Here is a 25,171-nt window from a genome sequence, read left to right as displayed (position 1 = left end):
AGCAATGCCTTCATGGCTGCTAATGCAATTTTTACAAACTTCATAAGATTCGCTCTTCAAGATTAATTTCCAAATTTCTTTATAGAAATATAAACTGTAGAAATAGTTAAAAACAGATGTTTTAGGAAGTTAGGCAGGGCTGGAATGAGTTTAAATGTTAACATAGATTAATAAGTAGAATATTGTGTTCATTTGTGCTAATTATTTCCCCAGAAGTTATCCATCCTATTTAGGCAATTACACAGCCTCAAGTCTTCATTTTTACCCATACTACCAAGGGACTTCATCTGCTAGTTTTAGTTTGAGACTGTTCATGGCTTTTTAATAACATAGATTTAGTTTGAAAGCTGCATTTGAGCTGTTTCCATGTGAATATTCCACACGTACAGAGAAATGCATTTAATCTAAATTTAAACTGTAGCTATAGTAACCAACATTCACTGTTTTTCAGTAGGACATATATGAGCCTACTCAGACAGAAGGAAACATGCTATGTTAATTATCATTCTATCAAAACATTTGAGTTTTTATTTTTAAAAATAATTATCAGAAACTATGTATTCTTACTAACCAGACTTAGAAACCAAAAGATTTGCAGGAATGTATTCTAATTGCGTTTGTGGGAAACTGTGAAAGTTAGAAAAAATGGCCATGTGTGGACCACTTTGGAGAATATAACAAACCTCATTTTTTTCCCCAACTATTTGTTGTCCAATAAAACAGAGTATTGACCTCTTATAAGCTAGCTTTGCAGGATTCAACTTAGATTTCATAGAGCAATTACCAGTTTAGACAAATAGGGCTAGTATTTCAATTTCAGATAGATGATTCGATTTTTGTACTTAAACCAGTGGATTATCAGATTTTTTTTCTTGAGTCAGACTCTGTAGATGATTTTACAAAGGTAGGAGATGTCACTTTTACAATAATTTCCATATTAATCCAGGTAAGGACATGGCTTGCCTTATATTCAAGTGAATTGTGGGATTCACTTTACCTTGTTTGTACGATTTAAAATTTACTCCACCATGAAGTGCAATAAGGTGCACAGTTCATTCTATCTCTGTCCTTGTTTCATTCCTCTGACCATAGAAGAACTCTAAATTTTGCCTCATTTTTGAACAGCTTAAATTAGAGAGAGTAAACATGTCCCTGCCATGCTTTTCCTATGTGTGTTAGGAGGCAGTGCTGTTCTGCTGGTGCAGGGCAGCCAAAGCTCCTCAAACCCAGTCCTGTGTTTGCCAGAAAACTGGTGCTTGGCTGAGGAAGTAATCTCTCTGTTTAATTTATGAAATTTGCTTTAAATGCTTGCTTTATGTATTGTAAGTCTTGGGAGAGCAGATATCAAATGTATCATACAAAATGCTGATATAATCAACATGTGTTTCTTCACTTGTGTTTTCTTTTCCCCAGAGTTGAAAGAAAGGAGCGTGCACGTTTGAAGACGGTGAAATTCAACGCAAAACCTGGTGTAATTGACTCAAAAGGGGTAGGTAAATAGTGAAACCTTTTGAAATTGTACTTTGCAAGTGTTTTATAAGTTTCAGAGTAGAGAAAAATTTAGCATCATAAGGAATATTTAGGTTGTTGCAAGACCTGAGGAATAGTGAAATATAGATGGGGCATTAGTAAATATATAAAATTATTTTATATATTCAAATAATCTATATATTTATATATATAATATATAATCTTTGAAATATTCAATTATTCTTTTTAGAATAATACTGAATGACAGCACCTCCTCATGGGAAGATACTAAAAAAATGAAGAGCATTCTGTGATAGCTGTGATTTTAGTTAAACAATGAATAAAGAAGAAAAGACTTTAAAAATTAATGCAGATGGATAAGAGTTCAATGAAATAGGGCCAGAAGTGTAAATTCCCTGGCTTCAAAAGCTGTTAAATCTCAAATGAAGGGTTGAAAGTTAAGAAGTCCCAGATGCAAAAATTTAGGTTTTGAATGTTCTGCTTTGACAGTTGTGACAGACATTGAACACTGGTGAGTTTCACAGCAGGCACAGTGGCCAACCAACACAAAAAATGAAGAGTTCCCTTCCACCAGCGGTGCCTGAACAGAACAGCATTCCTGCTGTCCCCACTCCGCAGCATTGCTGTAATTGTACCCCCCAGTCAGCAGTTCTCACTAACCTGATGCCTTACGTCCTGTATGTTGCCATCTGGCTGGCAAGCATTACAGCATGAGAAATGCCCACAGTCCTGGCTGTTAAGGTATATTTTTCCACAGAAGTGTAACTTGCAGTTGTAGCAGTAGTAAATACTTGACATTTGCAGGGATTTATTTTTGAGAACAGTCCAGTTGGCATGCATGGGATTTACAACTAAGGGCTTCTGTGAGCAAACTGTGAAACAGAGATTCAGAAACCATCAGGAAAAAGTCCTGGTTGGCTGCAAAAAAAAAACAGGGCAGGGCCAAAACTGTGTGATGAGAGGACACGGTCATAGGTAGGTGCTAGCAAGGGAAAGAACCAAGTGGTTCAGCAGGTCCCTTCCAGATCTGCTGTTGCTGTGGCCTTTGCATAGTTTGAAATACTCATTCTTAATCTCCTCCTGCTTTGTTTTCCCTCTGTAATGAATAATTTCTTTATCCTAGTTTATTCCATCCTTTCAGACAGATTATCAGGGCAAGACTTGCCTCTTGCTATGAATCCACTGGTCCTAGGGCAGTAGTTTCCAAGCCGGCAAAATAATATTTCGGACTTTCAAATACTTCCCTTTTACTGCTCTATAGAACACTTCCTCAATTCAATTGCAATTGCTCTGACTGAAAACAGTTTTCCAGACTTATAAGGTACACGGAATCAGTCTTGAGCCTCTGAATATTATTTCACATGCAGATAACTTTGTACAAAATGCATAACAAAATGTATTAAGAAAGAACTGATTCATCTCATTGCATTTCTTCAGGAGTCAGAATTCTGTTTTTCAGTTTGAAATGACTGTGCTCTGCAACCCCGTAAATTAATGTTGCCACTTATTTTGGGGAGATAATAAGTTTTATATTGCCAATGAAATCACTTGTTAAATATCTATTTCCTGTATATAATCAAAGCCTCAGGGGAATAACTCATTCATATAACTAATGGTCCTTATTCCTGTGAGTCTGTCAAGAATTTAATTACCTCTTAATTCCCCAAATAGTTTTTCCATTTTTGTCATCAGTGTCACATTAATATTCCAGCCATTCAACATCACTGTTTCACTGTTTAGGAAACTGTACAATTACAGGCCAAGACCATTGTACCCTTTTGGGACCAAGCTTTCTATTTTAGTATTTGCTAAAATTTGTTTTTGTCTATAAAAAAGAATATATATATATATGAAGTCCCACAATTTCAAAAGTTTTGGGAAAAGATAAGGTAGGCCTGTGACTGAAAGAGCATAAGGGGAAGGAGGGTTTACTCTTAAACTAAGCATCAACACATAAAATGTTTGAGTACATATTTGAACATACATGTATGCTCATTTTAGGGGTCAGCATTTCCATTTGGACTTAAAGTGTTCAAAAAGAAGTGGTATAAGCTGTCCATGCTTTACTTTTTTCACCTTTTTTTTTTTTTTTTTTTTTAGTCTGGAAGCAATTCAGCCCAAATAAACAGGGCTGCAGTAAGCCCAGGAAAAGTCTTGTTTCAAAATCAAAATTAAAATTCAGATAGGAACGAGTTTATGTGTGTCTGTGGCACCTCTGGCTCACTCGTTCATGGCTGTGTGGGCAAGTGGAACTGTCTCAGTTTACTCTAAAGATGAAGCTGAGAGAAAGCTTTTCATGGGACATTTCTAAATTTGGCCAGGAGATGTGCATATAAGCATTTTTTAAAAAGAACCAAAACTTAACTAAATACAGAGAATCCTAGGGGAGGTTGCACAGGTTAAAGTGTTACCCTCCTGCAGTTTTATCTGAATCACTCCATTGGTCCCAAGTCCTTTCTTCCCCTACAAAAGCAACGTTCAAAAGCCAATAACACACAGCATAGGTTTCCTGAGGTAGTACTACAATTTCTTTGCAATAACTATGATTTTTTAAAGTAGAAAACATCAAGTTATTCTACAGGTTTATAAATTCTTAGGCATTTTCATCCGTTTATACCTATTTTTTAGTCCCAAATCCAGAGATAAGATACAAAGTATTATGGATAGGCTGACATTTGTAGTTGATCAGCACTAAAAAGGTGTTAAGAATGCTCAGAAATACAGCTGACAAACCTGTTAGCAGGGAGAGCTAAAGGATAATCTTTTCAAAGGCCAAACTTGGGTGCATTACTTCACCTAGAAAATTAGCCCAGCACTTCTTAAAAATGTGATTTAGAATATTTATATCACTTTAAATTTGTTTCGTTTGACTCCTTCAATCCATGGCCTGTGAAATTAAAGTCTACAAAATCAGTATGGATACAAAACCAGTGAATGTGAATTACAGTTAGGGAGATCCAGAGAAACCTTCTAATCTCAGGTTTAAATAGGGCAATGGATAGTACCTTTCCATGCAATAATTAAATTCTGATGCTCATTATTAAAGGATGTTGTATAAAAATAAATAAGATAAAAGAATTAGACACATTAGCAAGCAATGGAACCAAGGACATCTTTTAACATCACATTTCAAGAAGCAGAGAGGTTATAAACAGGGAAGGATCATGTTACTTCTACTTTTCCATTTAAACATCTGCTGTTAGACAACTTTACAAAAAGCTGCTGGGCTAACTGGATCTCCAGCTTAACCCAGTCAGGCTGTTTTTCTTTCATGTTCTGTTTATTTAGACCAAAATAAATTATTTTGACCAAAAGAAACATTTGTTCAGGTTTAGAGAAGTCATCAGAATCTAGGTCCTATTAACATTTTTAAAAATGTCAAACCAGTTAGAGCTGCTAACACCTCTGTAGTAAGGAAAAGAATATAAATACTGGGATAAACAGTTTCATTTCACCAAGCGAAGATTGTGCTTCTGTTGTGTTGGGCAAGTTCAGTCTCTAGCTTCATTCATATAATTGTTGTAGCAATCTTCAGCAGCTTTTCTCATTGTTACAGTTATGATTTCCTAAGCATTTACTATCTCAGACTTAAGGGCTTACTGGTCTGTGAATAATCAATGGAAAACAGAATGGCCCAAAGGTTTATGTCTGATATTTATGCTGGAGGAAGGTACAGAAGTTATGTAACCACAAACTTAATTAAAAAGTATGATTTATGCTATGTTGAACTCAAGATCATATCCCAAATATCTTCCAATGCTCACCTTTGCACCAAGAGAATCAAAACATATGAGTAGCCATTATATATCTGCCAAAGCAGCATACTGAATTCGTGGTAACTCCCTACCATAAGCTTCAGGCTGAACAAAAGTAGCCTTTCCTCTCCTAATCCTAAAACACACAGGTTTTGAGTGCTTTTCAGACTTTTTACTGAATCAAAAAGAGTGTCAAATGACAGAAATATTACAAAGTGAAAAGAGATGAGCCAGTAATCTACTTTTTTCTCCAACTGTTGTAATTATAACAGGTCTTTCAGGAGACAAAAATAGCATCTTTTGCTTTTCTCCCTGTCAGATCATATACACTTTCTTGACTATCTCTTGAAAATATTTTTACACTTAAAACTGTAGCTCTTTGAAAGATCTTTAGTAATATCTGACTTTTACTAATATTCATGAATGTTGCCTGTTTCCAGAGAAGTGTTTGAATATCTGGAAACATAATATTTAAGTAAAACTCGATTTTGTACAGAGAACTGTTTTTTGATACCACATGCCTTTTCATTTCACACTTTATTTGACCAGTGACTCCACAATATTGTCTTATAGACAAAGACCCAATTTCATTTCCCAAAGAAATGAAAGTCACGTCTTGCACAATCTCTCAATTTTTAATGTGTGTGTGTCAGGGTGCAGGGGAGTATTCAGCCTATGTTTACTGAGAAGCATTTCCAGATGGATGCTTGCCCTAGTAAGGCTGCTCAGCAGGGTGCCAAACAGATGAGGTGCCTGCCAAGGAAAGGGACTACCCATTCCTCCAAAATCCCTCCCAGCAGCTCTGCTGCTCGTCAGCAGTGCAGGCCCTGAGCTGTGACCCACACCATATTGCTCCATCACTACCCATTAGATTTTTTTCTCTTCAGTTAGCTTGTCATCCTAAGTTCTTTTCATATTCCAGTCAGATCACCTACATCACACTCAGCCTGCCTCTTCAAATGCCTCCAAATGCATTTATTATGACAGTCAGAAGCTTGATAGCATTTAATAATATTTCTTATGAGAAGATTCTGTTTACAGATATCACAGCCCTGCCTGCAATGCAAGGTCATCCTCTTGCTTTATTGTCATTTTAGCAACACTGCATTGAGGCATGAAAGGAAAAAGCAAAACTTGACTGAGGTAGCAAAATCTGTATTGTGGAGTGAACAAACTCTCTGCATACTCCGCTCCTCCAAGTGCTGAAATCCAGTGACTGACATAGTTTTGAGTGTTTAATAACTATACTGCAGGGGGAGGGGAGGAAAAAAAACCCAACCAAACAGCAAAAAAGAACCCCACCTATTTCCAAACAATATATGCTCTAGAAAATCATTGTACTTTCATCCCTAGTCATCAAATCAGAGCAAAAATGGTCTGTAGGAAACTCAGGTGGCCACCAAGTCTAAGCCCTGCCCTTCTTCTATAACATCCTCCTGTCTCCCATATTTGTGTAATCTCTGTTTAAAGACCTGCCACAACAGATATTTCATATTCTTCCCAAACAACCCTTCAGTGCTTTACTCTCCTCATCATTAGAAATGGTTAAATCCTGCAGTTTAAGTCTGTTGTTATTTTTCTATGAGTGTATATATAGACTGGATTATATGTCTTCTATGTCACTGAGCAGAACCTGCAGTCATACCTGTCCTCCTCTCAGATACAGAGACTGTGCTAGTGGTTCACCATGGCAGATCTGGGTGTATCAATGGGGAGAAATAGGCCATAATCTCAACTGAATCCTCTATTCTCAGAGAGAAAGTATAGCAATGTATTAGACTGTCTATACTTTCTCTCTGCCTAATTAAGATTTTTTCTAACATCAGTGTTTTACTAAGCTTAAGTTTTCTAAGTATAAAGCTTCACCACTTTTATAGAAAAGCAGTTCTGTAGTCTGTTTTCCACATTTGCAGTGGATTTTGACCACCTTTTCTTTGCACTTCTTTGCTAAAGATATTTGACACAATGGATGGATTTCCTAAAGTGATTGGTACTGGAGCAAAGTAGAAGAAAATCAGCAATTTTAAGTACATTCAAAAAGCCACAGATTTGGAGAGCCTGGTAACACCCAGCCTGTAGTTTACAGTGTTGTCCTTCTGAGAGACAGAAAGGGGAAACTTCATTGCACTGTACCACTTCCTCAGAGTGGGAAGCAGAGGGACAGGCATTGATCTCTTCTCTATGGTGACCAGTAACAGAACCCGAGAAAATGGCCTGAAGTTGTGTCAGGGGAGGTTTAGGTTGGATGTCAGGGAAAGGTTCTTCACCAAGAGGGTGGTTGGGCACTGGAACAGGCTTCCCAGAGAAGTGGTCACAGCACCAAGCCTGACAAAGTTTAAGAAGTGTATGGACAACGCTGTTAGGCACATGGTGCAACTCTTGGGGCTGGTCCTGTGCAGGGCCAGGAGTTGGATTTGATGATCCTTGTGGGTCACTTCCAGTGCAGGATATTCTATGACTCTGTGGTTTTCTCTCTGCTGGATTTAAGTTCTTTCGAAGGCTGTAAGAACTCCAAAGTGGGGGTAGCATTAGATGTCATGGAAGAATCAGATCTCAGCATCGTTCCTGTTTGTGGAACAGCTTGTTTCTGGGAGAAGACAACTTCTCCCCATATTGGAGGAAAAGCTGAATCTCATTTTTCCAGCTGCCTTTCACTCTTTCATGCATTTTCACAACCTCCACAGTTCTGTCTTCATGCTTCATGATAGCATGGTGGCAGGCAGTGGATACTGGCTGCACTTTTGGATCGATCTGGCCCTGCATCATTGGACCATTCCCCTTGAGCCGAACATTTTTTGCTCAGTGTTTCTCCAAGTTACATTAGGAATACTGCTGTCATCAGCATCAACTTCACTCATGTGCTGAAGTAATCAAATGAAATTCAAATGATAAAACAGCACATAGCCAGGAAAACTTAACTGTACAGTGTCTCGTTGCTCCAGGATGTCTTGAGGCACTCCACAAAGACATGCAGTAATTTAATAATAATGCATCTTGGTCCTAGGTCACAGTCAAAAATCAAGGAAAACAAGTGAGTCTTCAGTTTTAATTTATGTCACGGCAGCAGTGTTGACTCCAGCAGGGAATTGGTATGCCGTAAGAAATCTATTTTTTTTTAAAGGTGAAATAGCCCTTGAAATTTTGAAAAATAAGGTGAAAATTGAGGCTTTTACTCAGCTGAAGTGAAGAAATATGTTGCCATAGCTTTCTTTGAAAAATCCAGTAGAAGTAGAGTATTTGAAAGAATTTTTTTCAAAATGAGAAACATACTAAATTAGAAAATCTTTAGGTCTGTTTTTCATTTTTCATTCTATTGAAAAGTATAAATTCTAAATATCTGCAATTTGTAGGCATAATGAAATAGAGTAGAAACTAGGAGAAATAAAGGATTTGTCGTTGAATTTATTCGGGTCATGAAAAATATTTCTGTCTATTGAAAGCTTGTCAGTCAAAGAAAATACTAACAGAGTAATTTTTTTCAATTAATGAGCAATACAAATACATGTATTTTTTGGATTATATATTTTTTTCATCCTGATAATTGTGTGGAGTTTCATTTATAGGATAATATTATTTCTTAGGTGGTCATAATATTAAGGACTATAGCATCTGTGTTTTCTATCCCACAAGAAGTTTGTGCCATCCCTGCTTAGGCAAGAGAATGTTTATGAGAGACACTGACATAAAGATATATAATGCAATGTTAAAATCGGTCACAGATTTAATATAACAGGGTGCAAATTTGCTAGCACAGATAAAATATTAAGGTTTACAGCTGGGAGTTAATTGTTTTTCTTCTAAGCTGTTTCAGCAGAAATTTGTGCTGAGTTGAGCTTGGGGTGTGTGCTAATTTTATAACTCGCTGTCAAATATCCTGAATTAAATGGTAGGAAATTTGCATGTATGTATAGAAAATGCCATAGATACTTGGCTTTTCTTCTAAAAAATTGGTTGAAAAGAAAAATTTATAGTATTTGCAACAGATATTGTCAAAGAATTTGAAAGAGAACACGGTTTTCTTCTAGTAAGATTTTACACAAAGTTCCAGAAGTGCAGAGTTAAGCATTAACACTCATCCAGAAGATACGTGCTCTACATTTCACATGTTTATTTGTGGTTCACTTAAATTCAGTGATGGTTGACTTAGTGACTCACAGGCCAAGTTTGGAAGGGACACAGGAACTGCTGAGCTGGGTCAAAGACAAAGTCCATCTAACTTGATATCCCACCTGTGAGACTGGGCATGTTAGAGGCATTACTGGAAGATGCAGGAGCTTCACCTCCTATGCAGACCTCAAACCACTCTCTTACAGATTGACTTTGGGGTTTTTGCCCATGCCTTTATATATTTTAATGTTAACTGTAAGGCCTAAAGAAATTGATGCCATAAATGAAAACCCTTAGCCTGGTATGATTCACTGAGGTGAGTCCTGAGCCAGACCCTTGCAGTAATTCAGCCTGATACACCAGTCACCTGCAAGTGCAAACACTCTTCCTTTAACTCAAAAGAGAAGTTCAAGAGATTATCTTATCCAATTATCTTTCTGTAAGTAGTTTGAAAGCGTGTAGGTATTTTAAATCTTTTTCCACTACTCCTTCACAACAGAAGAGTAATAAAAGTCTTTATGCAACTTATATTTTTGCAATGCAGTAGTTTGCACTTGCACACTTGTACAGCATTTGATTGCATGAATGATTCCAGAAAAAATAGTGATAAAGGAGTATTTTGGTCGTTTTTTAATAGCATGGATAACTAACACCTTCTGTGTCTTTATTTATCAATGAAATTAATTCAAAAGACTGCATAGCGGCCAAACTCCTCAATTTCATTTTAAATCCTAAAGAAACACCAGCAGTCAATGGAAATTAGGGTTATTAAAATATTTAAGAAAATAGCTGGTCAGAAGTGAGGAATTAAGATCAAGTGGATGAAGGTTCTACAGAGTACTGTAGGAAAACCTGTGGGTCTGGGCTGGTGATCAGACAGTCCTAAAACTTTAGCAAGTGCACACCAACGCTACTGTTGATCTCTGGGGCTCTTTTGACGTTGCTGCACAAAGGATGCTGAGACAGATTCACATGCACAAAGATTTATTAGTGGTATCAGTAGCTGATTACATACATCAACTCTAATAGGGAAAATTACCTTTTGGCAAAAAAAATTGAACAGAGTAGAGGAACATTTGGGAAAACATTGCCAAACATCCAGTACACTTTCTGACTCCAGCTAGAGACTTGAGGAAGGAGAGAAAGACCTTCACACTGCCCATGTGGCTGCATTGAGCTTGGCTAGGTCTAAGCCCACCCTGGACTGCAGCACTACTCTCTGATTCTGGGTCTGTGAGCATCTCATCTCAGAAACATGGACGTTAGAGCTAGCAGAGGCTTGCTGTTTAGCTCTTTTGCTTTCACCACCCCCTTTTCTTCAGGCACTGCAGTGTTATTCCCCACAGTACTTAAGACTAGCAGATTTGTTTTAAATGTGAAAAAATGATCTAGGCTTTTCCACTTCCCTTGGGGCAGATTATTCTACATCCAAATTGATTTCACTGTCAAGGAGCTGTCTTATTTTCACGCTATTAATTTCAGTGCTGCTGTTTGAACAATCCCTTCCCACCATCCCTGTGTACAACCTTCAGATATGTGTAAATGACCTTGGTTGTCACCTATGCAAGTTTTAATGTTGGCGTTTCAATCCTGCTAACAACAATGCCATGCGAGTTAGCACATATGAGTAGTCGCTTCATACCTTGTACCAATTTAAATACATGCTGCAGAATTGCTTTTGCATTCTTTCTTGAAAGTCTATTCATCCTTCTGTACCCCTGGTAGTTTGTGTTGTTTTTAACTGTTGTTTTGTTAGGAATTAAAATTGAGTTGCTGGCAGACAAGTGGCAATAAGTCAGTGTTAGAAAAAGATTATTAAAATTTCATACTCATGAATACTAAGCCACATTGCCCTTTTCTGGAGAAGCTATAAAGTTTGAAGGTTTTAATCGGGCTTGTACATTTTCATTTTGGATTGCCAATACCCAAATCTCCCTGCAGCTTCATGGAAAAACTAATTAAGCAGTTATCTTCATCTGAGCTCCTTCACACCCAGTTTGTTCTCACTTATCAAAAGAGATCATGGTGTAAAATTCAGTAAGGAATGACTGTAGCCCAAGCATTACTTTTTCCACATGCTTGAAGCATCTAAGAAAATTTAAGGCTGAACTTAACAGAATAGGTATGTCCTTCCCCTTGCATCTCATAAAAAGCCATTGGGAAGTTGGCAAGTGTTGTGTGTTCAGATTCCAAATGAAAGATCTACATCTTAAAGAATATACTGTGTAATAACCATAAAAACAGGCTTAGAGTTGCCATTAACAACTCCTTAGCTTATCTTCTGCATGTCTGCATGGACATCATGAAGTACTTTCTGTGTGTGAACCCAGTGTTGGCCAAGTTACACCAGGAAAGCAAGAATTGCTCAATCATGTTGGCTTTCCTATAGACTTCTCAAGTCATGTAACCTCAGTATACTTCATTCTTAATAAAAGAAACTATCATAGCCTGATCAATAGTATCTACCAGGTCATAGTGTAGTCTGGTCCCCACAAAGTGACTTTAGGAGGGTCCTGGTGTTGCAGATGGGACAGTGCGACAGAATGTGCAAAAGTGTGTTTTGCCCCATGTCCTCCCTGTTCTGGCAACTTCAAATTCATCATGTGCTTAGTATTCCCAGGTGAAAAAGCCCACTGTAAAAACAGATATGTTTGGAAGGAGAAATAACACTGAGAATCTGTTACAGTCCAAAAGCTTGTTTTCTGGTGTCAGTGCAACTTTTTGGTATGATGGGAGAGATCTAAAATGTAGGGGTTTAACCTCTTTAATCAAGCCCAAAGCTTTATTAAAGTCAGTATCCAAATGAGTAAAAGAATGTCCCTAATGCAAAAGATGTCAATTAAATATAGAGAAAAGAATTGCAGAGGCATACTGTTCATAATAAATATTGTATATTTTTGTAGAATGCTGTGTAAGTAAGGGTTTTCATTTAACTTAGGCCAAAACCAAGTATTAAAGGAGAAGAATAAAAAAAAACACATGGCAGATGAGAAGCAATAAAATTAATTTCTCATATATGCTGCTAGACCCATCTCTGAACAAAACTGACATACATAATCATATAACATAGAAACTAGGTTAAAGCATTGCTCAAACTGGCCTAAAAATAGATGGTATGTGAAATTCATCTACACCCTGTAAAAAAGAATTTCACAGCCAGCACTCTGGAACAGCTTTCTCTCAGGTGATCCCTGAACACTGTTTCCCAGCTCATGACTGAGGATTAGCATTGCTTGAATGAAATAGCGAAAGAAAGCATTCCCAAAGTATTGGGAGTTTATTGGCTTTTAGAAGACAGAGTTGCTGTTAGAGAACCACAAGAAATCTTTCCCCAAGATATTAGGCTCTTCTGCAAAGCATAAAGAAATCAAATCTCTGTCAAGAGCACATTTTAAAAAAATTTGCAAAGAACCTCAAAGTAAACAACAATATAGATGCCTATTGCAGTATGGTGCAACTATCAAATTACTGAGACACTCACTGTTTTCTGTGATGTTTACCACTGTAGAGCAAATTTTGAAATTGGATTGTTTATTTAATGTTACATGAAAATTTTCCTTAAAGACCACTATCCTATGAGCTGATGAGTAACATATATATGGCTGCTGCGCCTAGGGAAAAGCACTTAGAATACAAAACCGATGTTGACACAAAAAAGTACTGAAGTGAGTTCTTGAGAAGAAGAAACACACAGTGGTTTAATGTCTGTCACAACCAGGGAAGGTTGGTATGTGCAACCCAGGCTTACATAACTGGGGACATCTGGGGATACTTGGTCAAGCAAGAGTGCACATCACAATTATTTTCCTTGGCTTCTACAAAACAGAGTCTATGCCTAAGTAGTATCAAACAAGAATTCAAGCCAGGACATCAGTGAAAGCTTTGCTCCACTTTTTTTTCTGAGAAAAAACTCTTTTTCATCACAGTTCAAATGTTATGAATTATGTCACTGTTTTGTTGTCAAACAGCCCTTGAAAATTTCATTTGCCTTTTAGTCTTCAGCCCTTGTCTGTTTAAAGTGCCTACTGCCAGTTTCTAGGTTAGTGGTAATCTGTCTGAACTGATGGCAGTGACATATGAAAGTAATCTATTGTACAGGTGTTTACTGCCACTGAAATGCCTGAGTCATTTGCCATTACAGGTTTTTCCATCATTCTTGGCAACACACTTGTGACTTATATGGGAATCCATTTTAAGGCCCTTTTTCACTGACTCAGAAACTCTGCCTGCATAAATTGCTGTCACAATTTCAATTCCAGTCGCATGCAACTTCTGCATCGGACAGAGAGATATAGGCAAATATCTCTGTCTCATTTATCCTAAACCTACTTCACAGCTTTCCAGAAGAATAGGGAGCCTATGGCTTCAGAGTATTAGACATGCCTCAAATTTTCCATCGCATAGGAATAAAATTTCTCATATATGCATCTCAATTTTGCAATTTAACCTTGCAAAAATTCCTCATATACATGATCTTTTCTTTAAAAAGAAAATATGCACTCAATGTTGGTGTCTACTCCTCCACCAGTAGAGCAAAATCTGGAATTAACACGGTTTTTACAATAGAAACATGGTTTTATAATGTATGGCTCCCACTTCTCTCTTTGCCAAGCCCCTTGTCTCTATACATTGGAGATGATATAAATTGTGATATCTGTAGGAAGCATTTTGCTGGGTGTCTGCAGATTTTCATATCCTTAAGGTGGAGACCATCAACCTGAGTTTAATCCCATTTATATTGGGTACAAAACCAAAATCAAGGCTCCTGTCTTTGGTGTCTTGTGAAGAAACATGCACTTAATGTACAAGAAAATAAGCACTTGGTACACCCGTTCAGTTAATACCATGGACTGTTTATTTCTATAAGCTTTCAGAATCAGACCCATTTTAGTGTTTTATGATATTTCACAGTTTCTTTCTTATTTTAAAGATAAAAACTCTAACTACAGTGTGATAGTATATATATGGTCATTAACATGAATATACACATTTTTTTAACACATAGAAATATTTTCACGTGCATAAATATATTTTTATGGATGTCAATATAACTAGAGTCAGCTTTATTTTAGGAAGGGTTTTTACAGGTGTAAATATGGTGACACAGTTGCACATAGTAGTCATCTGCTATGAACTGCTAGATTTTGACCATCCAAATTGAAGTAGAACAATATCTTATTAAAAAAGAAGCCCAGTATTTGAAACTGAAAAAGGAGAAAGTTTATATAACACTATAGTATATCTGTCTAATTTGGTACATACTATTAAATCATGCATAAGTGTAAAAAAAAGAATGTATATTTTCTGGTGAAAATGTGCTTTCTGAAGTTTTTACTCTAGACTGTTGGGGGAAAATTGAAAAAGAATATATATAAATGTTGTTTCTCATAAAACCTCTGTGAAACTGAGCATATTTATTTATCAATTTCATAACATTCTTTTGAATTCCTAAGTGAAATGGCATTCTGTAATGAAGTGATTGTCATTTTAAAACCCCTTTGCTTTTTTGAAGTGTTATTGTGTATATATTTTTTCCCTTTAAAAGTGTAATGCCAATAGTACTACTATGTCAAATTCAGATGAATCGTGACAAACAACATTTTCACAAACAGAAATGTTAACGTGCTACAATTCCTTTCTTTAGAAAAATAAAAGAAATTATCACAAAAAACACATTTTAGTTTAATTATATCCTTCAGGTCATTAAAGTGATGAAATGTGCATGTCAGTCCTCCTTTCATCCACAGATTACTTTAATCCTTCATGTGCTTTTTTCTTTTTCCTTTGGCTTTCTCTCATATTTGCTTTGTTTTGAAATTGCATGCTGTCTGGATTATTTGTGCATGACCTCCACAATAATTTCACATTGAATGTTTACATACTCTGAGAGATTTTCATGGATCATTTATTCTACATGTGCATTTTTTTTCCTTTGTTTTCAGTTACTAAACTTTAAATATGCTTGAAATGTAAAAGTGGCATGAAACTTTTGTGACACGAGTATACAGCAATTTTAATGAATATTTTTGGTACACATCTTCCAGAAATGCATATTCTAAATCACATTTTATATCATGCTTCCAAAATGTAAAGAAATAAGTTATCTTCTGAGACTCTAAATGTATTCCATTTCAGAATTGGAGACAAATACTGGTTGTATTCAATTCAAGCAATGACAAACACGTGAGATTGGTCATTTAAATGATTTAAGGAGGTCTCTGCTCTGTTGGAGGTGATCATTTGCAAAGTCCTGTGTCTGGGCATTGTATGTGTTCAGAGACAGTGTAGGACATTGTCTGACTGACAACGCAGATCACTTCAGACAAACACTGTCTGCAGCTCTTCATAAGTGCCCTCTAGAAATGCCAGCTTCTTTCAATTGACTGTATAGAGACCCCATGTCCTTATTTAGTATTTGAAATAAATGTCCCAAGTAGGCATATCCTGCTTTTACATAGTACAGTGCTATGAGTCCTTGCAATTATCTATAAAGTCAAAGGGTTTCTTGTGTATAAAACCACAATTTCTTCCATATTAATTCCCCATTTGAAGGATTAAAGCAATATATGTTGCTTAACATGACATTAAATACAGCTTATCAGCAGAATTCCATCTCTAAATCACATAAAACCAAAAGTATATACAGAAAAACCTAGTGATTAAACATATGTGTGTAAACTGAAACAAAATATTTTTAAACTATGCCCAAAAAAAAGCATTTAAACACACTGAAGAAGTTGTTGATCAAGAGGCCAAATAAAAAATTTATGAAATCAGCAGTAGCTACCAGTAAAGAATTTTTTATTTTAATTGGCACAGGACTGAAACCACAAACTACAAGCAGATCAAAGGCTTCTGTTTTCTACTTTACAGCCTATTCTTTTCAGCCAGTTAATTAATTCAGTGCACAGTCTGCTATGATTAAAGACAGGTGACTTGATCTCAAAGCATGCTGAGCCATCTGTAGCCCTTCATCTGAACAAGCCAAACATGATCGTTTCCAAGTAAGGAGCTGAAGGTTGTGACTTGAGACCTCTGGAATCAAATTGATCGGTCTCCAAGGGCTTTGCCTTCAACCTGCAGACCTCAACACAACCACCTCTGATTTGTAAGCCACTTGGTTTTTACTGGTTTGAGTCACTACAGTTCTCTCCACTTTTACAAACTAGTTGTTTTGTCAGCATGAGTGTGACAACAATTAGACGTCCCTGTTTTTGCCCCATGCCTTTTCTCCTTCACAGTCATTCAATGACAAGCGTAAAAAGAACTTCATCTTTTCACGAAAATTCCCATTCTACAAGAGCAAGGAGCAGAGTGAGCAGGAAACAAGTGATCCAGAACGTAAGTAACCTCTTGGAGACGATGTCACATGCAGCAGCACATCAAATGGGTGACACGCATGATACCAGTATCCCACACATCTAGGCAAATATCTGTCATAGGTAGGCAGGAGAGGTATTACTACTGTGACCAATGTATGACTGCAGTTTGGATCCAGCTAGTCCTTCCACTCCTGGAAAAACCAATTTCAGAAGAATAAAGCAGTGACCTTAACTTTCGGAAGTGCAACTGTGGCTCCTCAAAGTTGTTGTGGCACCTGTCATAAATCCAAACTTGTTTCTCAGAAATATTCCTAGATCAGAATTGGCTCAAAATCAGGCAAGTGTGATTTCTTTCACAATACTAAACTAAACTATTCCTTTTTAAAAGGTCTCTTCTAATATCTCTTTTGCCTTTGACATTGCCATGGGCAACTTCACTGAAAGTTTAAAAATTAAATGAAGCAACCATGCTAACAATTTAAAGAAGTAAATCAGGTCTTGGAATGTGTACCTCTATGAGAATTTACTGCTTACTTAAATCATATAGAGAACCAGCCTTATTAAAAATATATGCTAGTTTCAAGCCCAGATATGCACTTCTTTTCCTTGATAATTCTCTCCTGAATTTATCCAGTGAGGATAGTTTCTGGAACTTAATTCATCTAGTTGTTCCTTATTCCTCACAGCTCCAAAAGGCACGTATCATGGTCACTGCCTCTTTCACTTGGTGAATTCCCATAGACCATGGGTCTAAATTTGTTTCAGAAAGAAAAGGCAGGGATCCAGATTGCTCAATCAACATGGTCAGTCATGGTAGTATCCATTTCAACTCCACTGACTTCTTCCTTCCTCTTCTGCGGCTGTTCTTCCTTTCTCATTGCTCTCTCTGGGGACTTCCGTGCAGGACATCCCCGGATTAGGTGACGACGGTTATGGAACAAAGACTCTGAGTAAGTTCCCAGGAATGGTCACTGTAAACCCTTTTTTGTTTTGTTTTGGTTTGGCTTCTGTTTCTTCTCTGAGGACCCTCCACTCCTAGCATGCACAAGATAGAGTTTTATTTGTTACCCAGCTGTGAATGCATTAAAAATGTTTCAATCGTTTTGTTCTGCATGACAGTATTAAATAACATACAGTGTATCAAGAAACACTTTCACTTCTTTTGTAATAACACCTTTTGTTTCCAACAGTATGTTATTGTTCCCATCATGGCAGTTCTGTAGAGTAGCATACCTAGAACGTGTTTTGCTGCCTAGACTGTTCTTTTCAGCAACAGTTCCTCCCTCTTCATCTAAAGGGAAAGTTAAACATTTTAACATGATCACATCCTGATGAGGTCAATAGAAAATTAGATTATGCTGTTGCTTCTGCATTTTCAGCTTTTTGCATGGGAGTGTTTGTTACTTTGCTGGATTTTAGATTAGTATTTGTTATTAATGGACGAAGTCATTTGCAGGCTAGAGAAGACCATGAGTTCTTCAAAGCTAATTTTGGACCCATTTCACCATTAGCAACCTAATCTCTGTCACACAACCTTAATCAATTTCTTTTTCTGATGCAGCAATCCTGTCTCAAGACTTGGCATTGCAGAATGTGTAACATGTCGGATCATTGCTCAGAAACAATTTTTCTTCCTCAAAATTTAGACCACAAAAACTGTATAGAATTAAATATTTGCAGCTGATTTCTGCATACGTAGCTACATTATATTCTGTATCCAGAGCTAAATAATTTAAAGAAAATGCCACTTGCATGTGTTTGGCTGTTTCTTCCTCAGTTGTTATTCCTTTTCTTAAGCACCAAGTAATTGGAGCAAAATGTGTGTGAATGTTAATGCTGCATCACCTACTGTTTTTTATGTGCTTTTTAATTGCAGGAATGCACATCTATGTACACATTTTTTGAGATCATTCTGTTTCTGACTGATTTGTTGAAGGGACATTTTAATGGTTTAACTTCAAGCCATGTAGTAGCTCACAATTCAAAGATGAAAGCTTCATCTCTTGTACAAGGAAAAACAGTTCTGCAAAGACTAGTTTTGTCAGTGATAGACAGCAAATGTCACTGCCACCTGAATTTTAACCATGCTGTGGTCATTTAGGTGTCATAACAGCTCATTAGCAACAAATGCAGATCCTTTGCTGCTAGAGAAAATTAAAATCTTTCTGACCTGATAGCCCTCCTGATCATTTGTGTCCCTACAAAGACAAATCTCCATAACATTCAATCATTTAAAAGGTAACTAAATTCTGCAAATTGATATGGGACAAAGTAGCACGGAGGTATTATACAAGGCACTATTTCCTCTATTAATATTGTGCCTAGTTTTCAATTACTGACACACCTACATACATTCCCAGCCATTCAAATTTTATAAATATTCAACTCAGATATGTTTTTTAATGACAGTTCCTGCTATGAAGGATATTTGTTCTTTTTAAATAAAGTTCTTCAGGGTCCTGTATACATATTAGCTTGAGATAAAACTTGTTAATTTGCTATGAAATGTCCAAAAGTCAATATACTGTTTTCTTCAAAATGTAAGTTTAACTTTTTGAAGCTTCTTCCTAGGCCCAAGATCAAGTTTTTTCCAATAATGTTTTTATAAGATATCATCCCCTCTCATTTCTGCTGCTCCAGTAGCCCCATCATTCCCAATCTATGAACCCTAATCTATTAAATTGGTTCATGAGGGAAATGCAGAGCCTCCCAGAGAACAAGTGTTCTTAGCACTGTTCCTGTCTTTCTCACTTACCCAAGGTGCTCTCAACTGTATAACCATTATGCCATTGGCTTCTAAACGTCCTGGACCAGCTGAAAAAGTTTCAGCTGTCAAGTGATCTCTCAGGTGCAAAGTAATCAGCATTTCCACCAGACGTACTATTAAACCACTATTGAATATGGTCCTGCAGAACTCCTGGAGATCATATGGCATGGTCTTACTGACCATAAATATTTTGCTGACACAATTTTGGAAGAGCAACATTACATGATTGCACTTCCTTTCAAGAGTATGATAATACAAACAGGACAGCTGACTTGACGAACCATGAGACTGACCAATCATGATAGTTCTTATAGTCTTGTTCACCCATCCAGACTGGTCTGGTAAAGGTTTTAATACTCCAGTTCAAACTCTGAGGCTAGACAGTGACTGGAAAAAGACTTCTTCATTTTTTTTCTCATTTTTGTCATTGGCTTTGTCTTCTTTTTTCTTTTTCGGGTTTTTTTTGGTGTTTTTTTTTTTTTTTTTTAGTTGGACAAGGCAAAATAGATACAATTACAATATTTGATATAAAAACAACTTTCATATTAATTTGTTAACCCTTTGGGATAATGCACAGTGATTAACGATGGACACAAATTTAGCAAGAATAGTTCCAATGCATTAATAATGATTAATGATGCACATTGCTGACGATGCAGATTTATATGAGCAGACACTCAGATTTTATTAAATTACTCAAGACGTCCAGTGAGATGCAAGTTGACTATAATATGCATTGAAATGAAATTATCTGAGATATCATTTACTGCCTCATCAGGAAGAGACATAGCTTTGCCATGACACATATCACTAGCTAATACATACAGTCTCTTTCAGAAATGCCACAAGAGAGAAAGCTTTCATTTTACCTCTGTAAATTATCTGAGTTGTTTTCAGGTGATGTCACTGCACAGTTTTTATTTCCTCTCTGCATAACTACCTTTGCATGACTTTGGCAGTTATTTTAAGTTTCTGCTGTGCTGTGGTGCTTGGTTATGTTCTTTAATTTGCTGTACTGTTCTTGCAGAACATGTTTCTTCTAATGCCAGCGATAGTGAAAGTAGCTACAGTAAGTTACTGCTTTCATTAGAGTCCTTTTACTTTGCATTGCTTGTTCTGTTTGTTTCTTTTATTTTGTTTCTCTCCTTGCTACTCTTTTGTTAATGTTAAAAAGATGGAGCAAATGGCTTGGAATTCAAATTTATAACCATATCTTGAGGACAAAGTTGTAAAAGAAAACTAGCAACCGTTATAAGAGAAGGGAGAAAGGTTGTTACTTGTGATGTATTCTGGGATATAAAACTAAACCTGGCTTTGGGTAGCCTATGAAAGTCAGGATTATTTGGTTTAGTGACAAAGGTTTACTTCAGTGGGGAGGGGGAATTTTCTTGGTGGTCTTTTAAGTGTAAAATTATTCCATAGCTGTAATCAAATCTGCAAAAGGCATCCTCTTTACAAGGTCACAATTTTCACTTGTATTTCTGCACGCCTGTATGATGGGCTAAGAAGCAGTCCCATAATTTTTGTTTAGACTGTAGTTTTGACAGTATAGATTTTCTAATGCATATTGGAGTCTTAAAAAAACAGTAAGATAGACTTTCACTGCTTAGGCACTGCCGCTGAATGTCACTGATACCCTGCAGGTGGAGATCCCAACCTGCAACATGGTTTGATTGTATTTACAGACTCCGTGGGATCATAGAACCGAGAAGCAAATTGTATGTTCTGGGTAATTCTTAGTTATACCCATAAATTTAACCAATATAGCTATTGTTCTGGAAGTTCTGAAAAGTAGAAAAAACCCAAGTCATTACATAAATTACAAGAAATGTAATAAAAGGTAAATAAAATGACAGATTGCTTGCTAAATCACCCAGTTGTTCCATTTTTTCAAGCCATTTGCTTAACAAATCAAGTTTTCCACCAGTCACTCAGCACTTGTGCCAAGCACCCACATACATTCAGGTAATCAATGGTATCATACATAATATTTACTAGTCTTGATATAAGGCATAGCAGTTGAGCTCTGTGGATAAACACTGGTTTGTTTCAGTAAAACAGCTAACCTTATGCTGTTCAGAAATGGTAAATTAGTTTGTATTCTCTTGTATTGCAAAGGTTTCCTTGGAAAGCAATTGCCAGAGTCACAAGAAAACAGTAGACACTCTTGAATTGCCAAGATCCAGTTCTAAACCATTTTATTTTTAATGTGTCCTCTACTTAGGAGAACTGGGGAATTTTATGTTTGAAATATAAGATGCTCTTTCCAGACTGACTTTACAATTAGGAATAAGTCAAAAAGTTAAATTTTCAAAAGTTTGCATGAGTCAAATCTCATCCAGGTCTGCAAATTTCAGGGTGAGCTCAGGGTAAAAGCCCAGAGGAGAATCTAGGCTGATGAACTGTCCCAAACAGCGGACTTAATGGGAGAGCCCAGTTACAGCCAAACATTTTGGGCATGTCTACAAAACCTAGTTACCAAATTTCATCGTAATACAGGACAGGTAGCCGGTTCTTCACTGCTGGGTAATAAAACAAAATGTATGTTTTGAGGTGCAAGAAAGGTAAGAGAAATAGTTTGGGAAAGTTAGTTGGAACACAGACAGTTGGAAGGAAAAGTAGTGTTGGAATAACTACCCATGGTAGTCACTCTCCTTCTGAAGTGGTTTGCACCTGGACAAGATCCTGTCTCACCCCAGAAGCATCTAGTCTATATTCTGCTGGCTGGATTTCCCCACACACTACTGGTATGTCCAACAACTGCTGCCTGATGGAGAAGTAGGCAGAGGTTTCTTCTCTGCCCACAGGACAGCTATGCCATTTAGAACCAGAGGAAGCCAAACTTAGATTATGCCAAGTGAAAGTGGCATAACAATAAAAATACAGGACCTGGTGCCGAAAGGGCCTGATTTTATTTGCTGAGGATTCATGGGGTGTGTCAGGTTGCAAAGTTGTTCTTTAGTGTTATGTAATGTCACTTGGAGGAGAATCTGTGTGTTCAAGGTGAGGCACAATTAGTTATTTTACAAGGACACCATGTGTGTTGATTTGCAAACTCATCTAGCCTTCAGTCTGTGCAATGGTGAAATGAGAGGAGAAAAAAAGTGAAGCTGGAAAATTCATGGGCAGCAAATAGAAAACTGCTGGAGGAATCAAGGGGTTTGCATGATTTTGTGAGCCTGTACCCATGCCCCTTTTCTATTCTGTTTCTCCAGCAAATGAGCAAGAGGAAAGGGGTTGCCTGCACCACTGCTTTCTGAACTGTGGGAAGCTGGGGCAGGGTGGCTGGAAAGGTGCCCGTCAGAAAAGGACTTGAGAAGGTGCTGGTCAACAGCGGCTGAACATGATCCAGCAGTGTGTCCAGGTGGCCAAGAAGGCCAAGGGCATCTTGTATCAGCAATAGTTTGGCCAGCAGGACAAGGGGAAGTGATTGTTGTGCTGCACTCAGCACTAGGGAGGCCACACCTCAAATCCTGTGTTATGCTCTGTGCACCTCATTCCAAGAAAGACATTGACGTGATGGAGCCTGTCCACAGAAGGGCAATGGAGCTGGAGAAGGGTTTGAGGCACAAATGTTATGAGGAGCAGCTGAAAAGAGGTTGTAGTGAAGTGAAGCCAGTCTCTTCTCCAAAGTAACAATCAACAGGAAGAAGAAATGGCCTCAGATTGCACCAGGAAAGGTTTAGATTGGATAGAAGACAAAATGTCTCTTCTGAAAGGGTTATTGAACATTGGAGTAGGATGCCCATGGACGTGGTTAAGTCACCATCTCTAGAGGGATTTAAAAGATATACTCAGGGTCATGGTTTAGTGGGGCTTGGCAGAGTTGGACTTGTCCTTTCCAACCTAAATAATTCTGTGGTTCTATGAAATCACCTCAAAGCAAAAGTGTCTTGGTAAGAAATGACTGGCAACTGCTGGGTGTTCTCCTGCAGACCTTCATATTTGTCCGTATAAAAACAGGCCAGTTGGAGTCCAGAGAGAGGTGTTCTGCATTTTTTTTCTAGTAGATCTCTGGCAATTGTTTTAACATTTCTTTAACTTTTGATTCTCATGGTGAGAACTTAGAAAAAAGTAGCTAGTGTCAAAACCTGTACTACTTGATCATTCCTAGAACCATTCCAAACCAGGAGTGTTAAAGGCTTCTGAGAGATGTCGAGGCTGTGACCTGGACAGTGAATAGGGGGGTTACAAATCAACTGGGCTTTTTCTAGAACATATTCTCATGTGTTTATAGTTTTTTAGAAAAACATATTGCTTAAAAATTTAAGTATTTGGCTAAAGAATTGCTTATGTCTCTAGGGTTAAAAAAAACAGATTTTTTACAGAAGTCAGATATTTTTTATTTCAAAATAATAAAATATTTATAAGTCCTTTTATGTGGTCTCAAGAGAAAATTCTTTGTCCCTTTCTTAGCAACAAGGCTGTTGCAGAAAGTAAACCAGATTTCTTCTGCCAGTGCCCTCAGCACTGGGTTTGCTGTGAACAAAAGAGTTGGAGGCAACAGTGGGATTTTCTTTATCCCAACAGATAACCATCAGCACCATTAACTTCAGGGGGAATTGCAGAAACATTTGAGAGTAGAACCTGACCTTTTATAAATAAAAAAAAAAAAGTATTTTTGAGCCAGGTAAAAAGGCTGGCTTATCTTAAAGAGACTGAGTTACCACACAGCTGCTGCTGAATCACAGGGCCATGCTATCAGGAAGTCTATAACTGTGTTAGTTTATTTGTTCCTGTTCTCAGAAGTAAAACCAAGTTTGAAGGGTGGTATATAAAGCCCTAATCTAGCAGAAAGTTGTACTTTTTTTGGTAAGGATACATAGAGCCAATTTTGATTTATCCCTGAACCAGTTAATCAAACCATGATTAAAAGTTTATTTAGAGAACTGCAACTTAAAATTTTCTGATTTCTTTTTCAAATCAAGCTTATAAGGACAGATTTTTTACCTTGGGCTCATCAGTTTTTATTTTGCAAGACCTGATTTTCATAATAGCCGTAAATTTCAAGTTTCTATCCTGCATATGTGTTGTAACACTCTTACACTTAGGTCAGTAAAGGTTTTTACAGCTGTCATCAAAATTACATGCACATTACTGCATCTGTTTAGCCTAATTGTATAACTGGCTGTGATTACACCAATTACCTAGAGAGGCAATACATAACTAAAAAGTTAAAAATAACAAAAAGTGTTAGAATTAAAAATTTTTACTCTCTGTCAGCAAATCAGCAAGTCACTCTTCTGATGAGATCTGAAGATTCAGAACAAGGTTGAAGTAGTGCTGATTATTATGCTAGGCTACTGATTAATAAGGGCACTTACATTGGCTTCCCAGAATTACGATGTTATTAAGGGATACTCAAATTGGCACAAGTATTGAAGTCTCATTTTATACGCATAAAGCTATATTGATCTTAAACATATAGTGCCCATAAATGACTTTTCAGTCATAAGTTCATTCTCAGACTATGATGATCCTTTTACATATTGGATTTCCAGCCTTTCATAGCTATCGATATATTTCAAAAAATCTTGTTTATTCACATAAACAGAGGTGCAGGAAAGGGATTTTGAACGAAATAGAGGCTGGGATATTGGCTGTCCCGTGCAGTCTGTGCAGATGAAACAAAGCAAGAAATTAATTTCTTCAAGATCTTGCAGGTACAACTCAGGTAATTCAGACATTAGCCCAAAATCTAAATGGATAGTGACAGAAAAATGAGCCAC

The 25,171-nt window shown here is 37.1% G+C and overlaps 1 protein-coding gene across 8 annotated transcripts in view; it reads left to right on the top strand.

Moving 5' to 3' along the window:
* Positions 1-25,171, top strand: part of LOC114057774 (disks large homolog 2) — a 496,327-nt gene that overhangs the window by 453,212 nt on the left and 17,944 nt on the right. For 5 of the 8 annotated variants that reach the window (XM_027884448.1, XM_027884447.1, XM_027884445.1 and 2 more), the window contains 3 exons: positions 1,414-1,489; positions 16,595-16,694; positions 20,470-20,511. In XM_027884448.1, the coding sequence (XP_027740249.1) occupies positions 1,414-1,489; positions 16,595-16,694; positions 20,470-20,511 (218 nt within the window). Of the gene's footprint in view, positions 1-1,413; positions 1,490-16,594; positions 16,695-17,579; positions 17,626-20,469; positions 20,512-25,171 lie in introns of all 8 variants that reach the window. The other 3 variants (XM_027884450.1, XM_027884449.1, XM_027884446.1) reach the window with 1 other exon arrangement.

This window comes from Empidonax traillii, unplaced genomic scaffold (assembly GCF_003031625.1).
Source record: "Empidonax traillii isolate 1590-97213 ecotype Southwest subspecies unplaced genomic scaffold, ASM303162v1 scaffold146:size911690, whole genome shotgun sequence".
NCBI lineage: Eukaryota > Metazoa > Chordata > Aves > Passeriformes > Tyrannidae > Empidonax > Empidonax traillii.
The sequence above is the reverse complement of the archived record's forward strand: the minus strand, read 5'-3'. Positions and strand labels throughout refer to the sequence as shown.